This window comes from Etheostoma cragini, chromosome 4 (genome assembly GCF_013103735.1).
Source record: "Etheostoma cragini isolate CJK2018 chromosome 4, CSU_Ecrag_1.0, whole genome shotgun sequence".
NCBI lineage: Eukaryota > Metazoa > Chordata > Actinopteri > Perciformes > Percidae > Etheostoma > Etheostoma cragini.
Genome location: NC_048410.1, coordinates 15,178,102 through 15,198,567, shown reverse-complemented (window position 1 = coordinate 15,198,567; position 20,466 = coordinate 15,178,102). Strand labels below are relative to the sequence as shown.

The 20,466-nt window shown below is 37.7% G+C and overlaps 1 protein-coding gene across 1 annotated transcript in view; it reads right to left on the bottom strand.

The window, feature by feature from the left end:
* Positions 1-2,746: 2,746 nt before the first annotated feature.
* The window catches only part of LOC117943519 (voltage-dependent calcium channel subunit alpha-2/delta-2-like), a 41,753-nt gene continuing 24,033 nt past the window's right edge, over positions 2,747-20,466 (bottom strand). Inside the window, exons 13-38 of the mRNA XM_034869687.1 lie at positions 20,332-20,410; positions 17,881-17,930; positions 17,606-17,695; positions 17,386-17,451; positions 16,767-16,841; positions 16,576-16,650; positions 16,287-16,358; positions 16,001-16,072; positions 14,569-14,630; positions 14,337-14,413; positions 14,172-14,232; positions 13,977-14,074; positions 13,794-13,884; positions 13,621-13,683; positions 13,400-13,503; positions 12,524-12,622; positions 12,262-12,353; positions 12,107-12,154; positions 11,497-11,568; positions 10,981-11,133; positions 10,834-10,886; positions 10,584-10,639; positions 10,040-10,163; positions 9,827-9,936; positions 9,624-9,706; positions 2,747-8,442 (exon numbers count right to left, since the gene is read on the bottom strand). Coding sequence (XP_034725578.1) covers positions 8,347-8,442; positions 9,624-9,706; positions 9,827-9,936; positions 10,040-10,163; positions 10,584-10,639; positions 10,834-10,886; positions 10,981-11,133; positions 11,497-11,568; positions 12,107-12,154; positions 12,262-12,353; positions 12,524-12,622; positions 13,400-13,503; positions 13,621-13,683; positions 13,794-13,884; positions 13,977-14,074; positions 14,172-14,232; positions 14,337-14,413; positions 14,569-14,630; positions 16,001-16,072; positions 16,287-16,358; positions 16,576-16,650; positions 16,767-16,841; positions 17,386-17,451; positions 17,606-17,695; positions 17,881-17,930; positions 20,332-20,410 — 2,121 coding nt within the window. The 3' untranslated portion in view covers positions 2,747-8,346. The remainder of the gene's footprint in view (positions 8,443-9,623; positions 9,707-9,826; positions 9,937-10,039; positions 10,164-10,583; positions 10,640-10,833; positions 10,887-10,980; positions 11,134-11,496; positions 11,569-12,106; positions 12,155-12,261; positions 12,354-12,523; positions 12,623-13,399; positions 13,504-13,620; positions 13,684-13,793; positions 13,885-13,976; positions 14,075-14,171; positions 14,233-14,336; positions 14,414-14,568; positions 14,631-16,000; positions 16,073-16,286; positions 16,359-16,575; positions 16,651-16,766; positions 16,842-17,385; positions 17,452-17,605; positions 17,696-17,880; positions 17,931-20,331; positions 20,411-20,466) is intronic.

Here is a 20,466-nt window from a genome sequence, read left to right as displayed (position 1 = left end):
TAATGATTGATGTGTTCATAACTTTGATGTTGCAGCTGGTAAAGGTGGGGCTCATTATAATTACTGTATATACTCCTGGGTAGTTCTGTTATTACAATCATACCGCTTTTATTGATTGATTTATATTTTGAATAAACAACCTCCATCTGAAAACTAAAACTGTCAAATAAATGTAGTGGAGTAAAACGTATTTCCCCCTGAGATGTAGTAGAGTAGAAGTTACAAGTAGCATTATACAGTATGTATAGGTACCTCCAGATTGTAGTTAAGTAGGCCTACAGTACTTCAATGTCAATGTACAACATTCCTCCACCGCTAACATAAATACATTAAACTGTTTTCCAACTGTTCTACTTCTAATTACTATCTTAATAACTATTTTTAACAGCACAATTTAGAATTAATCTGGAGTAGTGTACTTTAAATGTATAAGGTGCCAGAGTGCATACAAAAGCATTAAATAGAGGTTGTTTATAAAAAAAAAATCCCAGGGATGGCTGCCCAGACCCCCTAAATCAGGGCTAAGCCCCCAATGTCCTCAAATCCTAGAAACGCCCTTGGGTGTGGCCAGAACACACTCCTTTGCTAACAGTGCTGTGGAAATAGGTCCAGCAATGCAAGACTATCTGTCTTTCTATATATACTGCATGTCTGTCTATCTATACTGTAACATAGCAAGTCATTAGATAGAACATTTTAAAGACATGTGCCCAAATTGTGACTCAAGTGGGAGTAAAGATGGTGTGTGTTTTACTTGTTGCATCAAGACTTTTCCTGACAGCAGAGAAGAAGAAAACGAAGAAAAGTGTCAAATCTCTTTTGGGAGGGAAGGAAATAACCAGTCCTGTGTGCTTCCTCTTTGGGGAGCCATTCATTAACATTGTGACAAACAACAGCTGCCTTTATCCCACCACTAATCTTACTGCACCTGTTTACTCCTGAATCTATGGCACCAGACTTGACTTTGAACTAGCCTTCTCTATTGTTGCCATAATTATTTCACTACAGGGGACATTTTATAGTTCCAGCTTGTATTTTGGTATGTTTTAGTTCCTTTGCATAAATATCAACACACAGGTAAGTATGGTATATTACAGTAGTATCCCATTTTCTCTGAATAACTTTGAATAAGGAATAAGAAATAAGAATAATTTTTGCTTAGAGCTCCTCACAAATAACTGTCTCCATATTAGACAAGTATTAAATTCATAAAACAACCCTGTTTTAGTCCTGCTACACTTTTACACCATTTTACATCACGGTCTGAAGTTGTTTTAATTCATAAACGTATCCTCATAAAAAGGTCCCAAGCTATTGATTGCCTTAAGTATTTTGGAATAAAGAAATATGCTTTTACATGTAATACAAAACACTTATCTATATAATTATATCATTATTTATAAGCTGCTTGACTATACACTTAAGAAGGCAAATTAAAACATTTGGATACAACATCTGATGCTAGAACCGACCTCTTCTTTAATAAATTGTAATTAAAAAGTTTTACCTAAGCCATGGTGTGCAGCAGATCTCGTCTCTCCTGAAAGCGAACAGAACAGATCGGTGTCTCTGATGTTCAGCTTATGGGAGACGAGCCTCCAGTGCTGGTTAAACACCATACAGTGGGCTTTGTTGCATTAAAATGATAAGATTCAAACTGCGTTGCCAAACACTGATGGTCTGATATCATGGCTAAATCAGACGGTGTATTTTAAGCCACATAACAAGGCACAATGCCTGCCGGATAGGTATCACTAATCCAAACAATATCTAAGAGCCACTGGCACACAGGACTGTTGGTTCATGGAACCAGAGGAGCCAAAACATCCAGTAACTCCCATCCAGAGCTTTGCGTCTAGTAGGAACAGCCAGCAACCTATTGTCTTTCCCAGGAAGACATCAGCTTAGCGTTTGATATATTTACTGACTGACGTTATGAGCAAATGCATGACCATACAAGATGCTTGACTCTTAGATTTCTTTTCTGGTCCGAGTTGAGCCAACTAAAACTCACGTTTTAATCCCCGACAGCTGACAGGAATACAGTCTCTCTGCATTACGTGGATAATGGCAGGAAGGGCTGCTCACTGGAATCCTGGAGGGATACAGTTCGCTTCACTGCATTGTTAACCTACAGTTTGGTGCCAGGAAAACTTTTCTTACTTGTGTGTCTTGTAACCTATTCAAATTACAAGTATGAGTTATTTCATGACATTTTTGCTATGACTATACTATGACTTTTTTATGACATAGCCTACTATGATTTTTTCTAATAACGTTTCTATGACAATACTATAACGTTTAAATGACTTTTCTAATGACATACTATAGTCTGACTCAGACTTTTTTTTTTTTAATGGGGTACTAAACTATTACTTTTTTAATTACTTTGACTTCTGATCGGCTTATGCTTTTTTTTTTTTTTTTTTTACATACTATGGACCATGGGTTTTTGAATGTTTTGATGCCCAGGGAGCCACCATATTATTGAGGGCTGCACAGGAAAAGTGCATAGGTCTACATAAAACAAAACCTCATTTCAGGGGTCAGTTTGACGCAGCAGCCAAGTAACGTATTAAATAAGCTATTAAATGTATAGGTATTGAAATACACCCCAGATGATTCAAATATAAAGCATGCGTTTCATGTCACATTAAGGGGCCAAACAAAATGTTTCTGAGGGCTGCTATACTTTAAGACACTAAGAATGGAAAACATTTAGTCAAATAAGGAATGAGAGCTGAAGTGAAAAATATCAACAGCATTTAATCACCAAAGATATAAACATTTAAATATCCATTTTTGTAATGTGACTGACAAAATCTTTACAAAGTTAGCCTTCATCTTCTGCTGACAGATCACATTGACTGTACAAAAATGAGGTGGCATTGGAGACTGTCCCAGGTAAACATTATCAGCAAAATGAAAAGCAAAGTTACAGCAAAAAACATTAACATTCTCAAGTGTTGATACTCAGTAAATAAAAGTACATGAACATACAGTATTTATTTTTGTCTGTTTTGAAATTGTCTTTTAAACTGCTTAGTGTGCCCACTCAAGCTTCAAACACATTCAATTCCTTTCTGTCTAATACAAATATTTTTCCCAATACCCAAATAAATAAACAGACAAAATAATAATTTAATACATTTAATAAATTAACACTTAGGCTATTCTATTAACAAAGTAAATTTATAAAGGAGTGTCCCCACACATGCCACTGCCTTATTTGTTCGGTTATACAGCCTTTAAATGCATAAATCATCTCCAGCGTGTTGGTGTCAATTTTCCCAAATGAACGACAAAAGCTTAAATCGGGCAGTATGTTGCTCATACCTCTAAACTCCTCTGTGCTTTAACTTGCTGCCAAATACCTAAATTAATTACTGACAGTTATTGTAGGCTTCACTGAAGTCAAACTTTCCACTTTGTTAGGTTACACACAGCAAAGAGCTCTGAGGCCTCCACATCACCCCGAATATCCCCAGAGGGCGCCATCACTGCTCCCCACAGTACTGGAGAGCCGGAAGTGAACAGGAATGTAAAATATTCATCAGACTATGTACACAAATCTGTAAACTGTTCAAAATATCATGCAAATAAATACCGAAACACTGACCTCAACAGTAATATATTGTAGGTTATAAAGAGTTCACAAAATGTCTTTCCCTCAATGTACAACTGTGTTGTTGAGTAATGTAATACGACCTAAAGTTACCACTGCAGGTCTCAGAGTAAAAGATTTTTGTTTTGTTTTCTGCATTTTTTAAAGCAGTGTTTTTGCTGAGGTCTCCAAAACGTGATGAGCTTTAATCTGCTTCTCCGCGTCCCCACCATGCTCGGGTACAGCAGAGATGCACAACAGCAGGTTTTACTGTACATAAACATTCACTCGTTTCAGATCGTCCTAATGGAAAAGTACAGGCTTCAATATAGAATATCCAGTGTGCAGATGGGACAAAGTAAATCTATGTCAATGGACAGTGTATGTGCTTCTATTCGAGGCTTAACCACAGTGTAGAGATAAACGACACGTAGCAGAAGGGCAGCAAGTTTGTTCTCGTTGCTTTGACAAACATCTTTTTACGAGAAGGCAGGAGGGGAGGCCAGCTGTTCGACACACTTCCTTTGAGCTCTTTCAAAATGGTGCTGTGCTACTTTAAAATGCTTTATAAGTTCATGAAGAGCATTTTTTTTAATACCTAACCGACAGATGTCCATTTTAAGCTAGACCACTGCAACCCTTGAAATTCAAGTGTGTCGTTCGCATGACCCTGCAGGATGAACGTCCTCATGGCTAGGAGCCAAACGTTCCTGCCATCCAAAATGAGTGCATCAAGGCACTGCAGGGTGGAACACCAGGCAGACAGAGAGAAACAGCATTTTACAAATATTTTGTCAAAAAAGCGTATTTTTTTTAAATATCCCCCATTAACTCTTTAACCAGATCAAATGATAAAAAACACAAGAAGACATCAAAGGCTGACAAATCACTGTGGGAAAATGTTTTCAGGATTTTATCATGCAACTCCTCACGAATACAACAGTGATACACTGTTACAAAGGCTCTCACTGTTAAGTATTCTTCACTAGATTTCATTTTGATAATTAAAATTCTCCTACCAACTCAAAATGTATTTAGCTTATGGTTACTTCACTTGGATACTTCAGCTTCACTTTGCAGAATGATGCATGTGCTAAGTTTTCACAATCATCTGCTTCTCTGTGCTTAAATCTGAGTTTAACAAGTGTCCTGTATGTTCAAACAGGCTTTCTGACAGCACAACATGTCAATTCTGGTCCGATATGCAGTAGGAGGCATCTTGTGCCCAGTAATTAAACCTTTTCTAGATGTAACTTTAAGGATTTTTAACAAGGTAATTCAGCGTTTTCTGAATCAACATACATTTCTTACATCTCAAAACAGGATTTTAATAAAGCACACTAACACTTGTATTTTCCTAATGTATGTTGTGTTGAAAACTGTATGCTGAATATGTTCTGTTGCGTGCTAGTTAAACCTGAACAAATAGAGTTTTAACCCTGACATAAATTAAATAAAGTGTACAATCTAAAACATTTTTTAGTGCAACACTTCTAACTCAAGTAGTAATGACCCCATACAGAACGGGGCAGACATTTCATTGTGACTAACTTACTAAGTCTTGCAGCTTTATAATTTAGTAAAAAGAAGAATCAGATATTACCGCCACAACGAGATATGCATGATACAATTAAAATATTCTACCACAGCGAGTCATCACTTTGAACGAGACTTCGGGGGGATCTCAACAGAGGGCCAAAAAGCATCACATACTGATAACACTGAAAGCTGTTCAAAAGCTACATTCCCCATACAGAAGCATACATAAGTGCATAAATTCAGGATTGACAAATATTGGCAATACAAGATACAAAAAAGTTACAGAGAGCTTCCCTTCGATCAAACAAGTAATGTTAAAAAACATGTCGGCCACACACTGATGTCTGGGCATGTTTAGTCCTATAAGTCTACAGAGATAACACTGCATGTGAATTACTTAAAGTCTAAACTCAATGATAAAATAATGGTCATGGTAATTACTGCTAAGAGAAAGTATCAGATTATCACATCAATATTGCAGTTAACCATGCTGTGGTTTGGAGGATTCACTACTATATTTTTGTAACAAATCCCTGTTAACATTTGTTCATTCTTGTCTGTTTGTGACCGATATTACACCCTTCAACAATTCTTAACAACTGGAAGCACTTCAAGATCCTACTAGATACTTAGTATCGGTGGAAGCATTTCAGCAAAACAAACCTTGACTGTTACAATCCATTTTTTTCATCACACTGACTTTTCTCATCTGTGGTCTCATTTGTCAAAGTAATCTGAGAAATTATTTTTATATATCCGATATATATCCGGATATATTTTTGATTTAAGAGACGGGGCCTACTTGAGATGTCAAAGGGAAATCATTCTGGGTCATGTCATGTGTGACATAATTTATAGTACTGAAACTGTCTTGGCAAAGATCAGAGGTGGATTGAAAGACACTGAAGTGAATGTGAGGTTAAGGCCCGGATGTACTATCATGTAAAAACTACTGTAGGTGCAGGGAGCTCTTTTGTGTGCAAAGACATGTACTAGGACGGGACATGCAAATGAAAACTTGTGCAGATAATGCATTTGGAATTTCCCAAAGCCAACAAAAGCAGAAGTTGCCAGAAGCAGCAGCGTCTGAGCTTCTGTCTATTTACATTTTCACGCTGTAGTAGTTAGCTTTTTGTGTGGTGTGCAAAATGTAAAACTGTCAGTTGTGTAAATGCCTTTGATAGCTTACACCCAGCAGTTGTATGATCATTGTGAATCCATAATACAGATAATTATTAAGGTGGACTGCAGTTATAATTATCTAATAAGCCATCCCAAGCACAAAAGTCATCCCAAGCACAAAAATGATGTTAAATATATAGCTAAAAAGTCACTCAAATATATTCAGAGCTGATCAACTAGGTGTCAGACAGTAACAATGAAAGATCTAAAAACTCAGAATACTCTCTCCACAAAGTTGTTGTGTTAACAACTGTGTTCTTTTGTGTCGCGGAGCTCCTCTGGATAAAACATGTGGTGGCGTGTGCAGCGTTGTATTTAAAGAAGTAATTAAAGGCCCCCTCGAGCCAGCGTAGCCTGTTTAATGGTTAACGTTCTTTCTCAAACAGAGAAAGGGTATGTGGATTATAGTCGGATGTAATCCATAAACATGGCAAAACGATTGCAGTTAACAATACAGCATCTTTGAAAACCACGATATGGCACTTAATTTGATGGATTCACTGTTAATCAGACAAAGAGAGTGAGTGAGACTGTGTGAGTGTGTTGTGCTATTTCTGCCGGTGGAATTTCTTCAAAAACACTAACTTGATTGCATCCATTCACTGCACACAGAAATTCTATTATTAAAATAAAGCAACACACTAAACTAGAGTACAGCTAAAATATGAAATATCATAAAAATGTAAAAACACACTGGAGGGGGTCTTTACGTACATTTACTCAAGCACTATAATTGGGTACAGTGTTGATGTTGCTTGTACTTTACATGTACCCTGTAATGTTTTGACCACTAGTAGCGCTATGAAGTTATGTTTTAAGTACACACTAGGCAGTCAAGGGTCTCACACTATTACACTGATCTACAGGTGGCAGTATCTAGTCGAGAAAGGCTGCAATACGCCAGAAAATGCAGGAAAGAAGATAACTGCAAGCATGTAAACGTGAAATGTAAACAACGTGGTTTTAAGATTTTGGCAGAAGGAACATTCAAAAAGTTTGTTGAAGATCAAGAACACACATATTGTGGTTTGGTAAAAAAACATTGATTTTGAGCAGCTTTGAAAGCTTTAATTTGAGCTTTGTGTTTGCAAGAAAACTCCACATAGCACCTTAATATTCCAACTCCACTATACCGTAGAAGGAATTTTGTCCTTGTTAACCTACTACATTTATCTGGCAGCTGCATTTTCTTTCATTTTAATAATTTACATAGAAAACCTATGATGGGTTTTTAAAATTATTGTTATTGTTAAACATAAAACAACCCAACAGTATATAAAGTAGTAAATATTAGCTCAATTTTGATGAGCTACAACATTAAAATGCATGCTTCATACATTAACAATAATAATTATCAGATAATATAATGCATATTACGAAGAGCAAACACTGGCAAGACCCATTCGGCTGTCAAATGAGTTTTTTTTTATACTTTAAGTTCATTTTGTTGCAAATACTTCTCTGCTTTTAAAATCTTGGATGCATAACTTTGACTGGAATTGCTTGATCAACTTTACTTAAGTAAAATATCTGACTTCTTTCCACCACTGTGTATTTACCACACACCATACAAATCCAACTGAGTTTTTAGATCTTTCATCATTTCACCACCACAACTCAACCTAAAATTGTGATTGCCGTCTGTTCTTGCTGGGTGATCCTTCATTGGCCCGTTGAAAGTACATTTCAGCTGCCTCCCTGACTTTTTGGTAGTTGCTTACATTGTTGAGCCCGTTGGCAAAATGTTTAAACATGCTTGTCCTAGTTTAAGTAGCATGCACAGTCTACACATTCTCTTCCTATATTTTGCACTCGAGCCCTGAAAACCAACAAATGCATAAGCAATAAGGCAAAAAGCACTAAGAGCTGATCCACATATTTCTTTACAAGCACAAATGCACTGTGTGCCGTTTGTACATCAAAAAAAGAATAATTTTGCAGTTGCTGTTTGATCTGACCTTCAGTAGATCCGAGCCTAAACCCAAAGAGATGAAAGATGTCAGTTTGAGTGTTTGCACGTGTCAGAGATGAAAAAAAGGCAGAATAAGCTGAATGAAGAGAAGGACTCCTATGGAGGACTGCAGTGCATGACCCCGCCCACACTCTGACGCGTTTTCCTGCAACGAGAGAATAAATCCTCTTTTTCCAAATCTAATGATTCATAAATATGAGTGGTTTTGCAATTCATAAATGGAATTAGTGCCTTATTTCTAAATGTGTGATGGGAGTTGAACAGAGAAACAATGTTTGTAAGAATAACTATTATATTAAATTATTATAATTCAGTGTAACACAATTCTAGCCACAAGTAAAAGTGGAGTATTTGTTTATGACTGGCTGTTTTGTCTCAATCCAATTGCTAGTATACTGATTGTTAGGGTCAGTTTATGATAAAAAATGAACTACTTTGACAGATGTGTTGTTCAACTATGTTGGATATCAAAAGTGTTTATAGTAAAATGGAAAGTGGAGTGATAACTGGTTGTCATAGACAGGGGGGATGTGCTATCATTGAAATATGGCGGATAACGTTGCACATTTTAAAGACAGTCTCTCCTGGCAAAAATGCATAGTGTTGCAATTTGTTGTCCACATGAATAGTGACAGCAGAAAGAGAGAAACTCTGGCTCCTTTCTGCCAATCATGTTATGAAGTTGTTAGATTGTCTGTTTTGGAAAGTTATCAGCAACTGTCCGACACAGGGAGAGGAATTAACATTTATTAAATTCCAGTTATACATTAGTCTGTGCTTTATTTACCTAGCTATCTTGTGAGGTAGTTAGCTTATTTCTGCCAAATAAGCAAGAGCTACAGAAAGTAAGCTGGTTGGCTTGATAATTGCCAGCTACACAGCATTAGGATCATAAATGTAATTCTAGAACTGTTAACCACCTTATTTTGTGCTTTTAAATCAGATGTAGCCCACTCTGTTGTAGCGGCATAGTTAAAGTTCTTTTTTTTAATGAACTACATTAATGGTTTTTAATGCTATGGCTCTGCGGTTATTTAACTATCCTAAGTAACTACTGTTTATCTTGTAAGATTAACAAGCTACTGAACAAGTGAGCAAGTTAAAGGCTAATTTACGAGTAGAATTTCATAAAGATATGCAAGTGCATGAAGCAGGGAAACCGAGAGGGCAAACTGTTTTTTGTTAAAAGTCCTATTATCCTTCGTGTGATAATAATTTTTCTACAAAATATAGTTTATGTTCTTACAAAAATGTTTTTCTGTGCTTAAAATGTCCCATCACAAGCTCAGGCTTGAGACACAAACATAATTCCGTACATCTACTTACTAAGGCACTGTAGTCAAAGCAGGATGTCGGGCCTTTACGATATCGCGCGTTGCTCAGTACTTCGCATGGATTCTCCTCCTGAACTGTTTGTTTTTTTAGTTAAGGGAGTTAGCAGTGATCTTACCTGCCACACAAGATCAATGAGATTTTTAATGTCAGCACAAAAGAAAGCACCACAGAGTGTGTGAGCATGAAAAGGATACATTCTGTCCTGATCCGTGTCAATCTCTCTATCTCACATGAGCTGCAGGGGAGCGTCTCAGCGACCACAAAGAGGAGGTTGGTGTTTTCTAAGCGCATCGCGTGGAACAGCCTGTGGGAGACAGTGATGGATGTTAAGCTAACATCATACAGTATGTAGAGTGCAGGTATGAGAACACAAACACATACCGCTGATGCTCTTAAGAAAAACCCACCGTGAGCAGTTTCCACAGTCCTGCAGCACGTTGTAGGAGTTGTTGGTGTTTGTAAAGTAGAATTGGCTTTGGATAGTCATACAGCTGCTTTCCCTTGTCTCAAAACCTGAAACCAGGAGATCATCTAGAACACAAACAACATTTTATATAATGGTTATTCTAAAAGCTCATTTTGACTGATTGATTTTTAACTGAGAATAAGATAGGAGGAGCAAACCGGTTTGAATTACTTTTCATCCAGATTTTATGTTTATATCAATCTAATTTTTGTTTCCTGACGCCCTGGTGCAGGAATGCACTTCATTGTTAACAAAACGGGGTCAGCTCTTGACATGTTTACTGTAATAGAAGTGTGAGGTGAAAAATAAGGACAAAATGTAAATGAGCTGCTTGTTAGATTTTTGTAGAAGTGACTTTAAAAAAAAATCTTATTTCTATTATTTTCAACATAAAAACAGAAAACAAGGATCCTCAAAAATTAATGAATCCATGAGAAGGTAATCATATGTGCACACAAAGATTGTGTTAAGATGTACAAACCAACCTTGGTAGAACCAGCTGTTGTAGGCCAGTCCATACAGTAGGTGCTGGGTCACAGACCTGAAAAAGTATTCACATTGCACTTGATCAAAAAATTAAATACCTTGTGTAAACATAAATAAATATAGTAAACACATGTCACAGCTACAATAACATCGAGCTAATCCCTCACCCCCGGTGTCATGTGCAGAAGTCACATATTTAAGATGGTTTTAAAGGGCGCACATAATCTTGGTGTCATCTGAAATTCTCACCATGCAACAGTGGAGCTCCACCAGGCCAAGCTGAGAATGTCAGCAATGGACGGCTGTAGAAACATAGAGTAGTTACAGATGACAGCTTTACACCAACAATGTATAATTATATGCCCCAGAATCTAAAACCTGCAGGTGGTTTCTTACCACAAAGATGCCCCTCGGTGCTGCACCAGTATGGCTGCTGCTGACTGGTTCACATGCCGACTGGTAGTGGAAAGACTGACGGCGAGTGAAGATTGAGATGTTATAGAGTGCGTGCATCAGGTAAGGGTCCACATCACCAAAGAAAAGGCCAATCTGTCACGGATAGAAAGGAAAGACAATAACACAGATGAAAAGAAAGTGTCTCAAGACACTTCTTTCTTTCTTTCGTATTTTGTTTCATTTAATTTATTTGGCAGTGACAAATGAACTGAACTATACATGGAGGAAAATTGAGATTAATTTAGTTGAATTAAATCCTTAAATGTTCCTGTAAATAAAAACCATTTGTGAAATCAGCAAAAATACAAAATATGATATAAAACATTTAATAAAAACACCACAATTAACAACTGCTGGGTTGATAAAAACCTCAGAAATTCATACCTGCTTACAAAATATAATTAAGATTTGTACACCATATATAAAGGGTAAGTACATTACCACACAAAGACAAACCTTTTTCCAGTGATCTCTCTGATTGGACATTACCAGAAATCCACCATCATCGATGAGATAGCAGAGGAGGTCCTACATACAACACGGCACAGTTTACATCAAGTGAGCAATTTTTAACACCCTTAAGTGCAGCAAGAAACCAAAAAACCTCAAGATACAGGTTCACGTGATCTCATAAGGGGAAATAGAAGACTGTAAAAACTTGCAGGCAAGTGTAAAAGCCGAAAACCAATTCAAGAAAAATATGTCTTCTTACAGGGAGAGTACATGAATCTTTAATTAAAAGAAAACATTTTTTGCATGAGTCATTTGGTCTTAAATTAACCATGCCAGACTCCATTATCAAAACAAGCCAATTTACATTATATAAAGTAAGCATTTATTCACTTGCTCCAAGTTTTTTTAAGTAATTTAACGTCAAAACAAAAAAAAAGAAAATCTCACCCCAAGGCCAATTTGTCTTTTGCCTTTTTCAAGAAAATATGATTTTAAGGCTCAATATCTGACTAAAGTAGTTGTTAAAAGGTTTTTTTTCACAGTTTAATATCCTAGACCCCAATACACATAACTCCATGTCTGTCATATTGCAACAAACACAAATCATTCTTACGTCAGTGTTTACTTCACAGTCCATCTCGCAGCTTCTGGATGGTCCACACTGTTTCAACAAAATGTGTTATGAGACGTTAATGTCAAAGTTTTTACAGTAAATTCAATTGAGTATGTAATGAGTGATTATTAGTAATTACTGGCACCGTGGTGTACCTTGTGTGAGCCCTGTCGACTGTCTGACACATTGCTGGCAAGGATCTTAAACTTGTCCACCCATGCCTCCAAATCCAGCTTCACTCCGACAACTGAGTGACAACATCCACAGGACCAGAGCAAAGAGAAGAAGAAGAGGATAAGAAACAGAAAACAAAACAGAGGCAGCTGAAATATCTGAGTGATATAGAGCATTCCTGAGAATCCCACACATGACACAGGATAGCATATTAAGTTTGCCACATAAAAGTATATTTCTTACCTGAAGGTTTGAGCAGTTTTCCCCCTAAATTAACCTCTACAGCCGAACTAACCAGAATTCCAATGGTTCCGTTTTCTGCACCTACAGGGTCGTCCAACGCTGTTCACAGATAAAATGTGATTTTTAAAACTGTGAGGTTACAGTCTAATGTCACACGTATGAATGCTGAATTTATCATTTCACAACCATGACCCCTGTCTCATTTTAAAGACTTGATGACACCTGGAATAGTTTGCCAATTGAAACTTTGAGACTATTTGGTCCCACATGGTCGCCCCAAATCCAGCTTACTCACTAAACATTTACATCTAAGTCTCATTCAATGAACTGAACTCATATACATTAAGCCTGCATTATAGATTTGCATTTTGGCAGCAGACACAAGCTGTGAGCACAACATTGACCAATCATTACAGTTGTGGTGAAACGGTTGCTTAGCAGTTACGGAGAAACATTATAATTCATTTAAAGTCATGTTCCTGGTCACCCGGCAGACGCAAGTCTGACTTTCACTCCCTTTCAGCTGTTTTTGGTGTCCACTAATTGCAGAGAAGATATTTGGCTCGTTAGCTGCTAAATGCTCATCTATGTTCAGCAGCTAGCCTCTAACTTTGTTAGTTTGTCAGTGGTGCTGAGCAGCTAGTGTACAGTGGGTTTTTAAAGCTTTATGCGTGAAAACAGCTTCCTGTTGTGGATGTAAACAGTCACAGATAACCAAAACAGTAAAGTTTAAGTAAACTTCAGAGATTGGTGATGATTCTCTGTGGGTTCATCACAATGAGTGACCCCATTCACATACACACAGTGTTTTGATTAATTGTTATTGTAAAAAATTTGATAGTAGCCATTTCAAGATGTGTTTCCACAATTACTCACCGGATCTTGATGGAGCTCTGAACATGTAACCTTTGTTGTCGAGGCTCCTTCTGTAATAATTTGAATTGAAAGGTTCAGGATCCTCATCCCAAAGCTCAGCAGCTCTGTACAAACACAACACAAATCATTAAATGTTTTCTGAAAACAGTTTACAGACCGAAAGATCTGTGTAATATTACTTTATATTTATCTGCTTTAGTTACTGCATTAGTCTTACTCACATGTTGGGAAAAACACGTGTTATACCTCCATCAGTAGATGCAAATACAGCCAGGAAGCCGTACCTGTAACAATTAATATTTACTTAGCCAGTGTGTTTCACTGTCTTCACAGTTTTTTTTTTGGGTGAATGGTGTGTGAGAATCGTGTGTGATGCAAGAACAAGTAGACTCACGAATTCAAGTCCTTGTTCTTCCAAACACGAGAGGCCAGCTGCCCGATAATCCTAGAATCCAAAATCAGGTTGTGGATGAGGCCTTGGTCACCTGAGACCAAAAACAACAAGTATATTATCTCATCAGTGTATCTGCAGCAGTGGCAGATCTCACAAACTATTAAATGCTGTTAACACACTCACACTCATCAGATTCTGGGGAAATGTCCAGCATGAGCGTCAGGAAGTTTTGCAAAAACTGGGTGTTATTGTCAGAAAGATGCAGACGTTTGCAGTATTCTCTGGAGAAACAGAGGACAGAATTAATACGAACTTTCCCTTTAATACCAGATTGAGAAATCAAGAGAAAAAGAGAAATGGTAGTTGGAGCCTTGTAACCTTGGAGCCAAAAACACGTGTCCTGAGGATTCAAAGGAGCTGGGCAGCAGCGACTGCATATCTGTAACAGAGGCAGAGGGGGATGTACGTTTTTTTACATTTCTTCTTTGTTAGATTAAGCCGAATAAACATTGCCTCTTGAAAGTTCTGCCTCCCTGGACTCACACTGGAGCTGGAGCATCACATCACTCAGGTCTGCCTGGATGAAGTATTCATTGTAGGGGGGTAATACCAGACCAAGACTGCAGGTGGTGAGAGAGAGAGAGAGAGAGAGAGAGAGAGAGAGAGAGAGAGAGAGAGAGAGAGAGAGAGAGAGAAAAAGAATGTGTGTAGTCCTCATTAGACCACAGCTGGTTAGCTTTTATCTGTAATTTATAACTTTATTACAACTGCTCACCTGTAATCGGTGCCGTTGATAGGGGTCCAGGTGTAGCTTCTGTACACCTCATCAATGTATTGCTAGGTAGAAGAGACATTTGAGAACACCCAAACCAAACAGGCTACAGTTTACCCATTTTACTTTATGTAACGCATGTGCAATACAGTTTTGTGAGGTGTTTGGATGAGGATGCAGAAGTATACTACTTAGAACACAATCCTTAGAGAGCTCGATTTTAAAGCGCTTATATTATGCTCATTATCAGGTTCATAATTGTATTTAGAGGTTACGTCAGCATGGTTTTACATGATTTAACTTTCGAAAGACACCATATTTTTATTGACCTGCATATTGCTGCAGCGCCTCTTTTGACCCTGTATGTTGAGTTCTCTGTTTTAGCTACAGAATGAGGCATCCCACTTCTATTCCACCTTTGTTGGGAGTCGCACATGCACAGTACCTAGGTAAGGACACTACCCAGAGAGAAGTAGAGGATTAGGAAGTGCAACGCTAGCAGCTAGGCGAGCATTATAACGTGTGTTACAAAGTGACGCACGTTTGTCACGGAGGTAAAGGCTGGACTACAATAGAGCTGTTTGGAGCAGTTTGTGAACAGGGTTTTCTGTTGGAGATGGAAAGTCCCTCTGGGGTGGACTTTGGGCTTTATCACTTTGTGAACTCATAATGTGCACAAAATGGATAAGTAACAAACAGGGAAAAATCCAAAAAAGCATAATATGAGCACTAAGACCTAATCATCGCTTGAACTTCAACATAGGATTGGAAAATTGTAACACTTTTTCCTGAATATGGTCAAATTGACCACTGTCCTTAACTATGTACATTTCCAAGAAAAAGCCACTTCCTTCGCTTTGGGAAACAACTACAAACTTCGAGCTGAAAAAAGCAAGTTTTGGAGAAATGTGGATCGTACAATAAGGCAGGTCTGCTTGGTTCTTCCGGTGAATGATTGTAAAGATTTAATAACAATATGTTTATGGCATTTACTATCTAACTGGGACGTTTTGGGACCTACTGGTGGGGATTGCTGTGGACATCGTACACACAGTGATACCCTGGTAAGAGCAAATTACGTTTAACCTTGTATCCAGCTAACTTAAATAGCTCACGTTACTGTATTGTGTGAACAGTTTGGACAGACCATAGCGCTGTGGAGATAAGTCTGGCGATGTGAGACTAATGGTCAAAATAATTATATATCGTAATAAAATAAGAATCGGGCCTTTAAAACAGTTATTTGGAAATATATACATGGTGAAAGTTGAAACTTACTTTAAATGTCTATATTAATTAACTATTATCCCACTAGCACCCAGCCAGAACCCAAACATCAGCTGATCTTTAGCTATTCCACCAAACAGACGGTGGACGACTATAACAGTCGGACTAAAGAAATATTTGAAACTAATCAGAAGGTGAATTTACTTGCCTCATCAATCGACTTCACAAGAGTTTTGACCTGCATTTCACCTGGTCTTCCATCAATCATTTGTCGCCGGATCTAGAAAATGTTTTTTTTTTTTTGTCACAAACATTTAATGAAAACATGTTAAGTAGGGACTTCAGCTACCTGGTAGGCACATTGTCCTGAGACAGATAGATGTTCACTGGCCCGGTAAGAACTTTGAACAACAGCAACAACAACAACAACAACAAGGAACAGAAAATGCTTGAAACCAGAAACCTTTCAGTTCCACTTTGCACTAAGTGCTCACCTCCTCTTTATTGCTGTCCTCCACCTCTGCATCCAGGAAGTCCAGCGTCACAGGCTCAGGGAGGTTTACCGGCTGAGAGGAGTAGAGCAAGAAAAATCCATTTACATTAAGATCAAAAGTAAAACAGGTATACCAGCATCATAATTATCTCAAGTATATATAAACAATCTGAATTTGAAACCCCAAAGGGCCTGTATTCTTAATGTGTCATCTCTTTCCTGCAACCCGAAATAAAACTGAAATAAAAAAAAAAAAATAAAAAAAAAAAGGTCAGCTAAATATACCTCACCTTTGGCTGAAGATTAGGGTGAAGGAGAAGATATCCATTTGGATCAATGGCAAATATGTATCCATTGGCTCCAAGCTGTTAAGGAAATAATAAAAACCAATGTGTGATGTGATGTGTCAGTCTATATTCCCCATCACAAGTATAAATAAAGAAACATATGACTAATAATGGTGTTAATGTGGTGCACATACATTGTACCGTGGTGTTAGTCGCTTTATCTCGTCTAGATGCACGTCAACTCCCATGACACCTAATATTAGCTGATTCTGCTCGGACAACACACATACAGAAGGTTAAAGGAAGAGTGTGACATTCTGTGAAATATGCTAATTTGCTTTCTTGCTTAAATTAGATGAGACGATTGATACCTCATATCTATCGGGTAAGAAATGACTGCACCTGGCCAAGAAATAGTCAAGATACGCACCTATCCCGCCATAACACCTAACAGTCGTATTTACACTTCAGTTTTTGTATGGGCTTAATCAAAAAAAGAGTAAAAGAATAAAGATAAAATAAGAAGAAGATCAAATGTTAAATGGTGAGCTAGAAAAGCTGGTTGGTGGATTTTGTTACCTAGGGACAGAGCAAGGCCAACCGTGGCCCCGTTTCCAGTTGTTATGCTAAATTAAGCTTACCCTCTCCTACCAGTAGCTTCATATTTACCATTCAGTCACGAAAGTTGTATTGGTTGTATGATTTTACACAACAGAACTAAATTCTACTTTTGAAAACAACAAAGTGACCATAACCTCCAACATGCAAACATAAAATACACTTAACCTTTCTTATAATAACTAGTTGTGTTACCTGTGAGTTTCCATCCATTGTGAGATTAAATACAGGCAAAGTCCCAGTTACTACCATGCCCAGACCCTGCAGTCCAAAGAAAAATTATATTTTTATAATGATATAGTCCCAAATTATATAAATATGATCGCATTTATTCAGCAGGAACAGTATGGTTAATGTATTAACTATACAGTATTTAATCACATACAGTACAGCTAACAAGGTCATGCAGTCTCACCAAAGCATCTTGATACACATTGGTCCACTGAACCTGTTTGGCATCGCTGCCTGCCAGAACCATGGGGCGACCCAGCACGTCGAGGTACTCCTGACAAAACAAAAGAGATATGTGACCGGATGCAGCTTTAAAACAACCAACAACATCAGTCCACAGGGAGAATGGGTCTGCAAACAAATGGGAGTAGATGTTTTTATAGAGTGAGTGAACACCACAAGGAGAATTCAAAACAGTGAACGGGGATCAGCTGTTTCAGAGTCACTAGACAAACCCACCTGGGTGTTAATCCTTATCGCACAGATGGAACGGATCTCAAAATAGTAACCTGGCAAGCAACAGAGAAAAAAGACAGAGAAAGAGGGAGAGAAAGAGCATGTGTGAGCAATGCTATCTGAAAAAACACAAGTGGTGTTCATAAATATTCCAGATTTTACTAGATGTTACTCGACCAGTGACTCAGCCACTTAACTCCCACAGATAGGAAGCTTAGGGAGGAATACCACTGAGCTTTAAAACTGTTGTATCTGTTTTGGCACGGTGAAGTCAAGAGTCTAAACTTGAAACCATATTAGAATCTACTTCATAAAAAATGATTTATGTTAAAGTTTTTTTTTCTTAAATAAGATCTTTCCAAATATAATTAGTTTAATATAATATATGAAAAAGAAAAGCAGCCAGACAAATAATGCCACTGGATGAAATTTGAAGCCCTTTCCCACTCTTGCTGGTGCAAATAATGAGGTCCGCCGTCGTCGTACGGTTAATCCTTGAATGTACAAAATTGTACGTAAAATCACGTACAAAAAGACTGACTTGAATGATTAAAAGCCGAGAACGACGAGATCTAAAAACATTACTCTGACACAGCTGAGGTTGAAAAACTGTGTGGCTTCTCGGATCCAGATTCCCTTTCTAATCTCCAATTAGCCCCCATACACAGGTGCGCAGGTGATGTAACAAACAAACCATAACAAAGACATACTGCACACACACTCAATACACACATGACAAACGTATATAGCCAAATTGGCCATTACAAGCACCATTATGAGTTCTCCTCATTGTCTGACAGTGTAGTAGTCAAGACCACCTAAATCAAGACCAAGTCATTACTGAGACCGAGACAATACCAAGACTTTGAGGGGTTAAGGCCGATTCAAGACCAACCCAAGACCAGTGGGAGTTCAACACTGCATGACATGATAACTGTGGAAAATGCTAACCATAGGCACTCCTCAAATTGATCTGAAATATCCACATTCCTATAATAAAACACTCACAGAAAACATATAGAATATACACAACTAGTTAATATGCGCAGATAATATTTGTTTTCCTTTAGTTGGAAATAAACCCCTTATGGTTTAGGAAGTCAAATTGTATTACAAAGGATTTGGCTGACATCTCCCAGACAGCCAGAGCTTCTTCTCCTGTCTCCCGCATTCACTTTCTTGGGATTGCATGTTAAGTGGTTGGGGAATGAGGGTTAACAGGTATACATTTCAAATTAGAAATGAGTCGAGTTATTGGTTGCATTTGAAGCAGGAAGTTTTACTGTCAATCACAGTCATGATGTTAACACATAAATCAAATGATACACAGGCAATTAAGGGATATCCCTGCAGTTGTGGTCTGGAAATAAAATCTAGAGTCCCGGTCTTGACACCAAGACAATTATGTCTGATCTGCACGAGTAAAAGGGATCTCTGAGTGAGCAAACAGAGCCTCATGACAACCAACACTGGTCTGCTTACAGATGTGAAAGGCAAACACATTAGCAAGATAAGTGCACCTTACATTAGGCTCAGTAATTTATTCATTTGTTCCTCTGTCTCAGCATTTATTAATAAATATACGGTAGATAACTCTTTTAAAGAATGGGGTAAGGCTTTTATAGCAATGAATTTAAAGACTATCTGCTTAGCTAAAAATACTTAGTTTACTGTTGATGCTTTACACAAAGTCCAACAACAATGACCCTGTTTGGACACAGGACAAGAAGGACTCTAAAATTAGGGCCTGTTTCTACCTGGATTTAACATCTATCCTGAGTGATCCGATAACAAGTGGACAGCTCTAGGTGTGTGTGTTTTCACCTGTCTGTAGAATGTGTCTCCAAATTTGTCCTCAGTGACCACTTATGATCCAAACTCACTTTCCTGCTCTGTGCGCAAATAAACACGTAGCCTACATAATTTCTGTTTGCATTTAGGCTGGTTGTGTGTGTTTATAATGCCAGTTGTAACTTTCTAGAGAAAAATTAAAAAGCGCTGTCGACTGTCTGTGTGCCTACCATAGACTGTACATAAAAGAGTGCCGACATGCATGTCTACTGATCGGCGGCAGGACCTGTGCAGAAGAATAAAGCTAAAATAGTTAGCTAAAAGTAATGAGCAAACTGTTCAAACTGTTAATTAAAAAATTGTTAAAACATCTAACTTCTTCCACTCCAAGTGGAACAAATTAATGCAAACTTGATCAAAGAAACCTAAACATTAACAATTAAACTGTATAAAAAATAGAGTAAGAATATCCAGTTTTATATAATTATTAGTTTCAAATAACATCCAGATTATAATCCGTTAATAACAACATATTTGAACCATGACGGGTGGTACCAATGAAGGGCTGTTGGGACAAAAAAAGGCTGGAAACCACTGATCTACAGTATGTGATATGTGGGAATAAAAAGGAAATCAGTGAATCCCACTAAAACTTCTGCTCACCTTTATTGGTGCATGCGATCCACTGTAAAGGTGTGACATCATAGTTGTGTTGACCCACAGAAAAGGTGAATACTCGAACCTTAGGAGGAACGAATGGAGAAAATTAAACATAGGATTTCAGAGGATGAGCATATA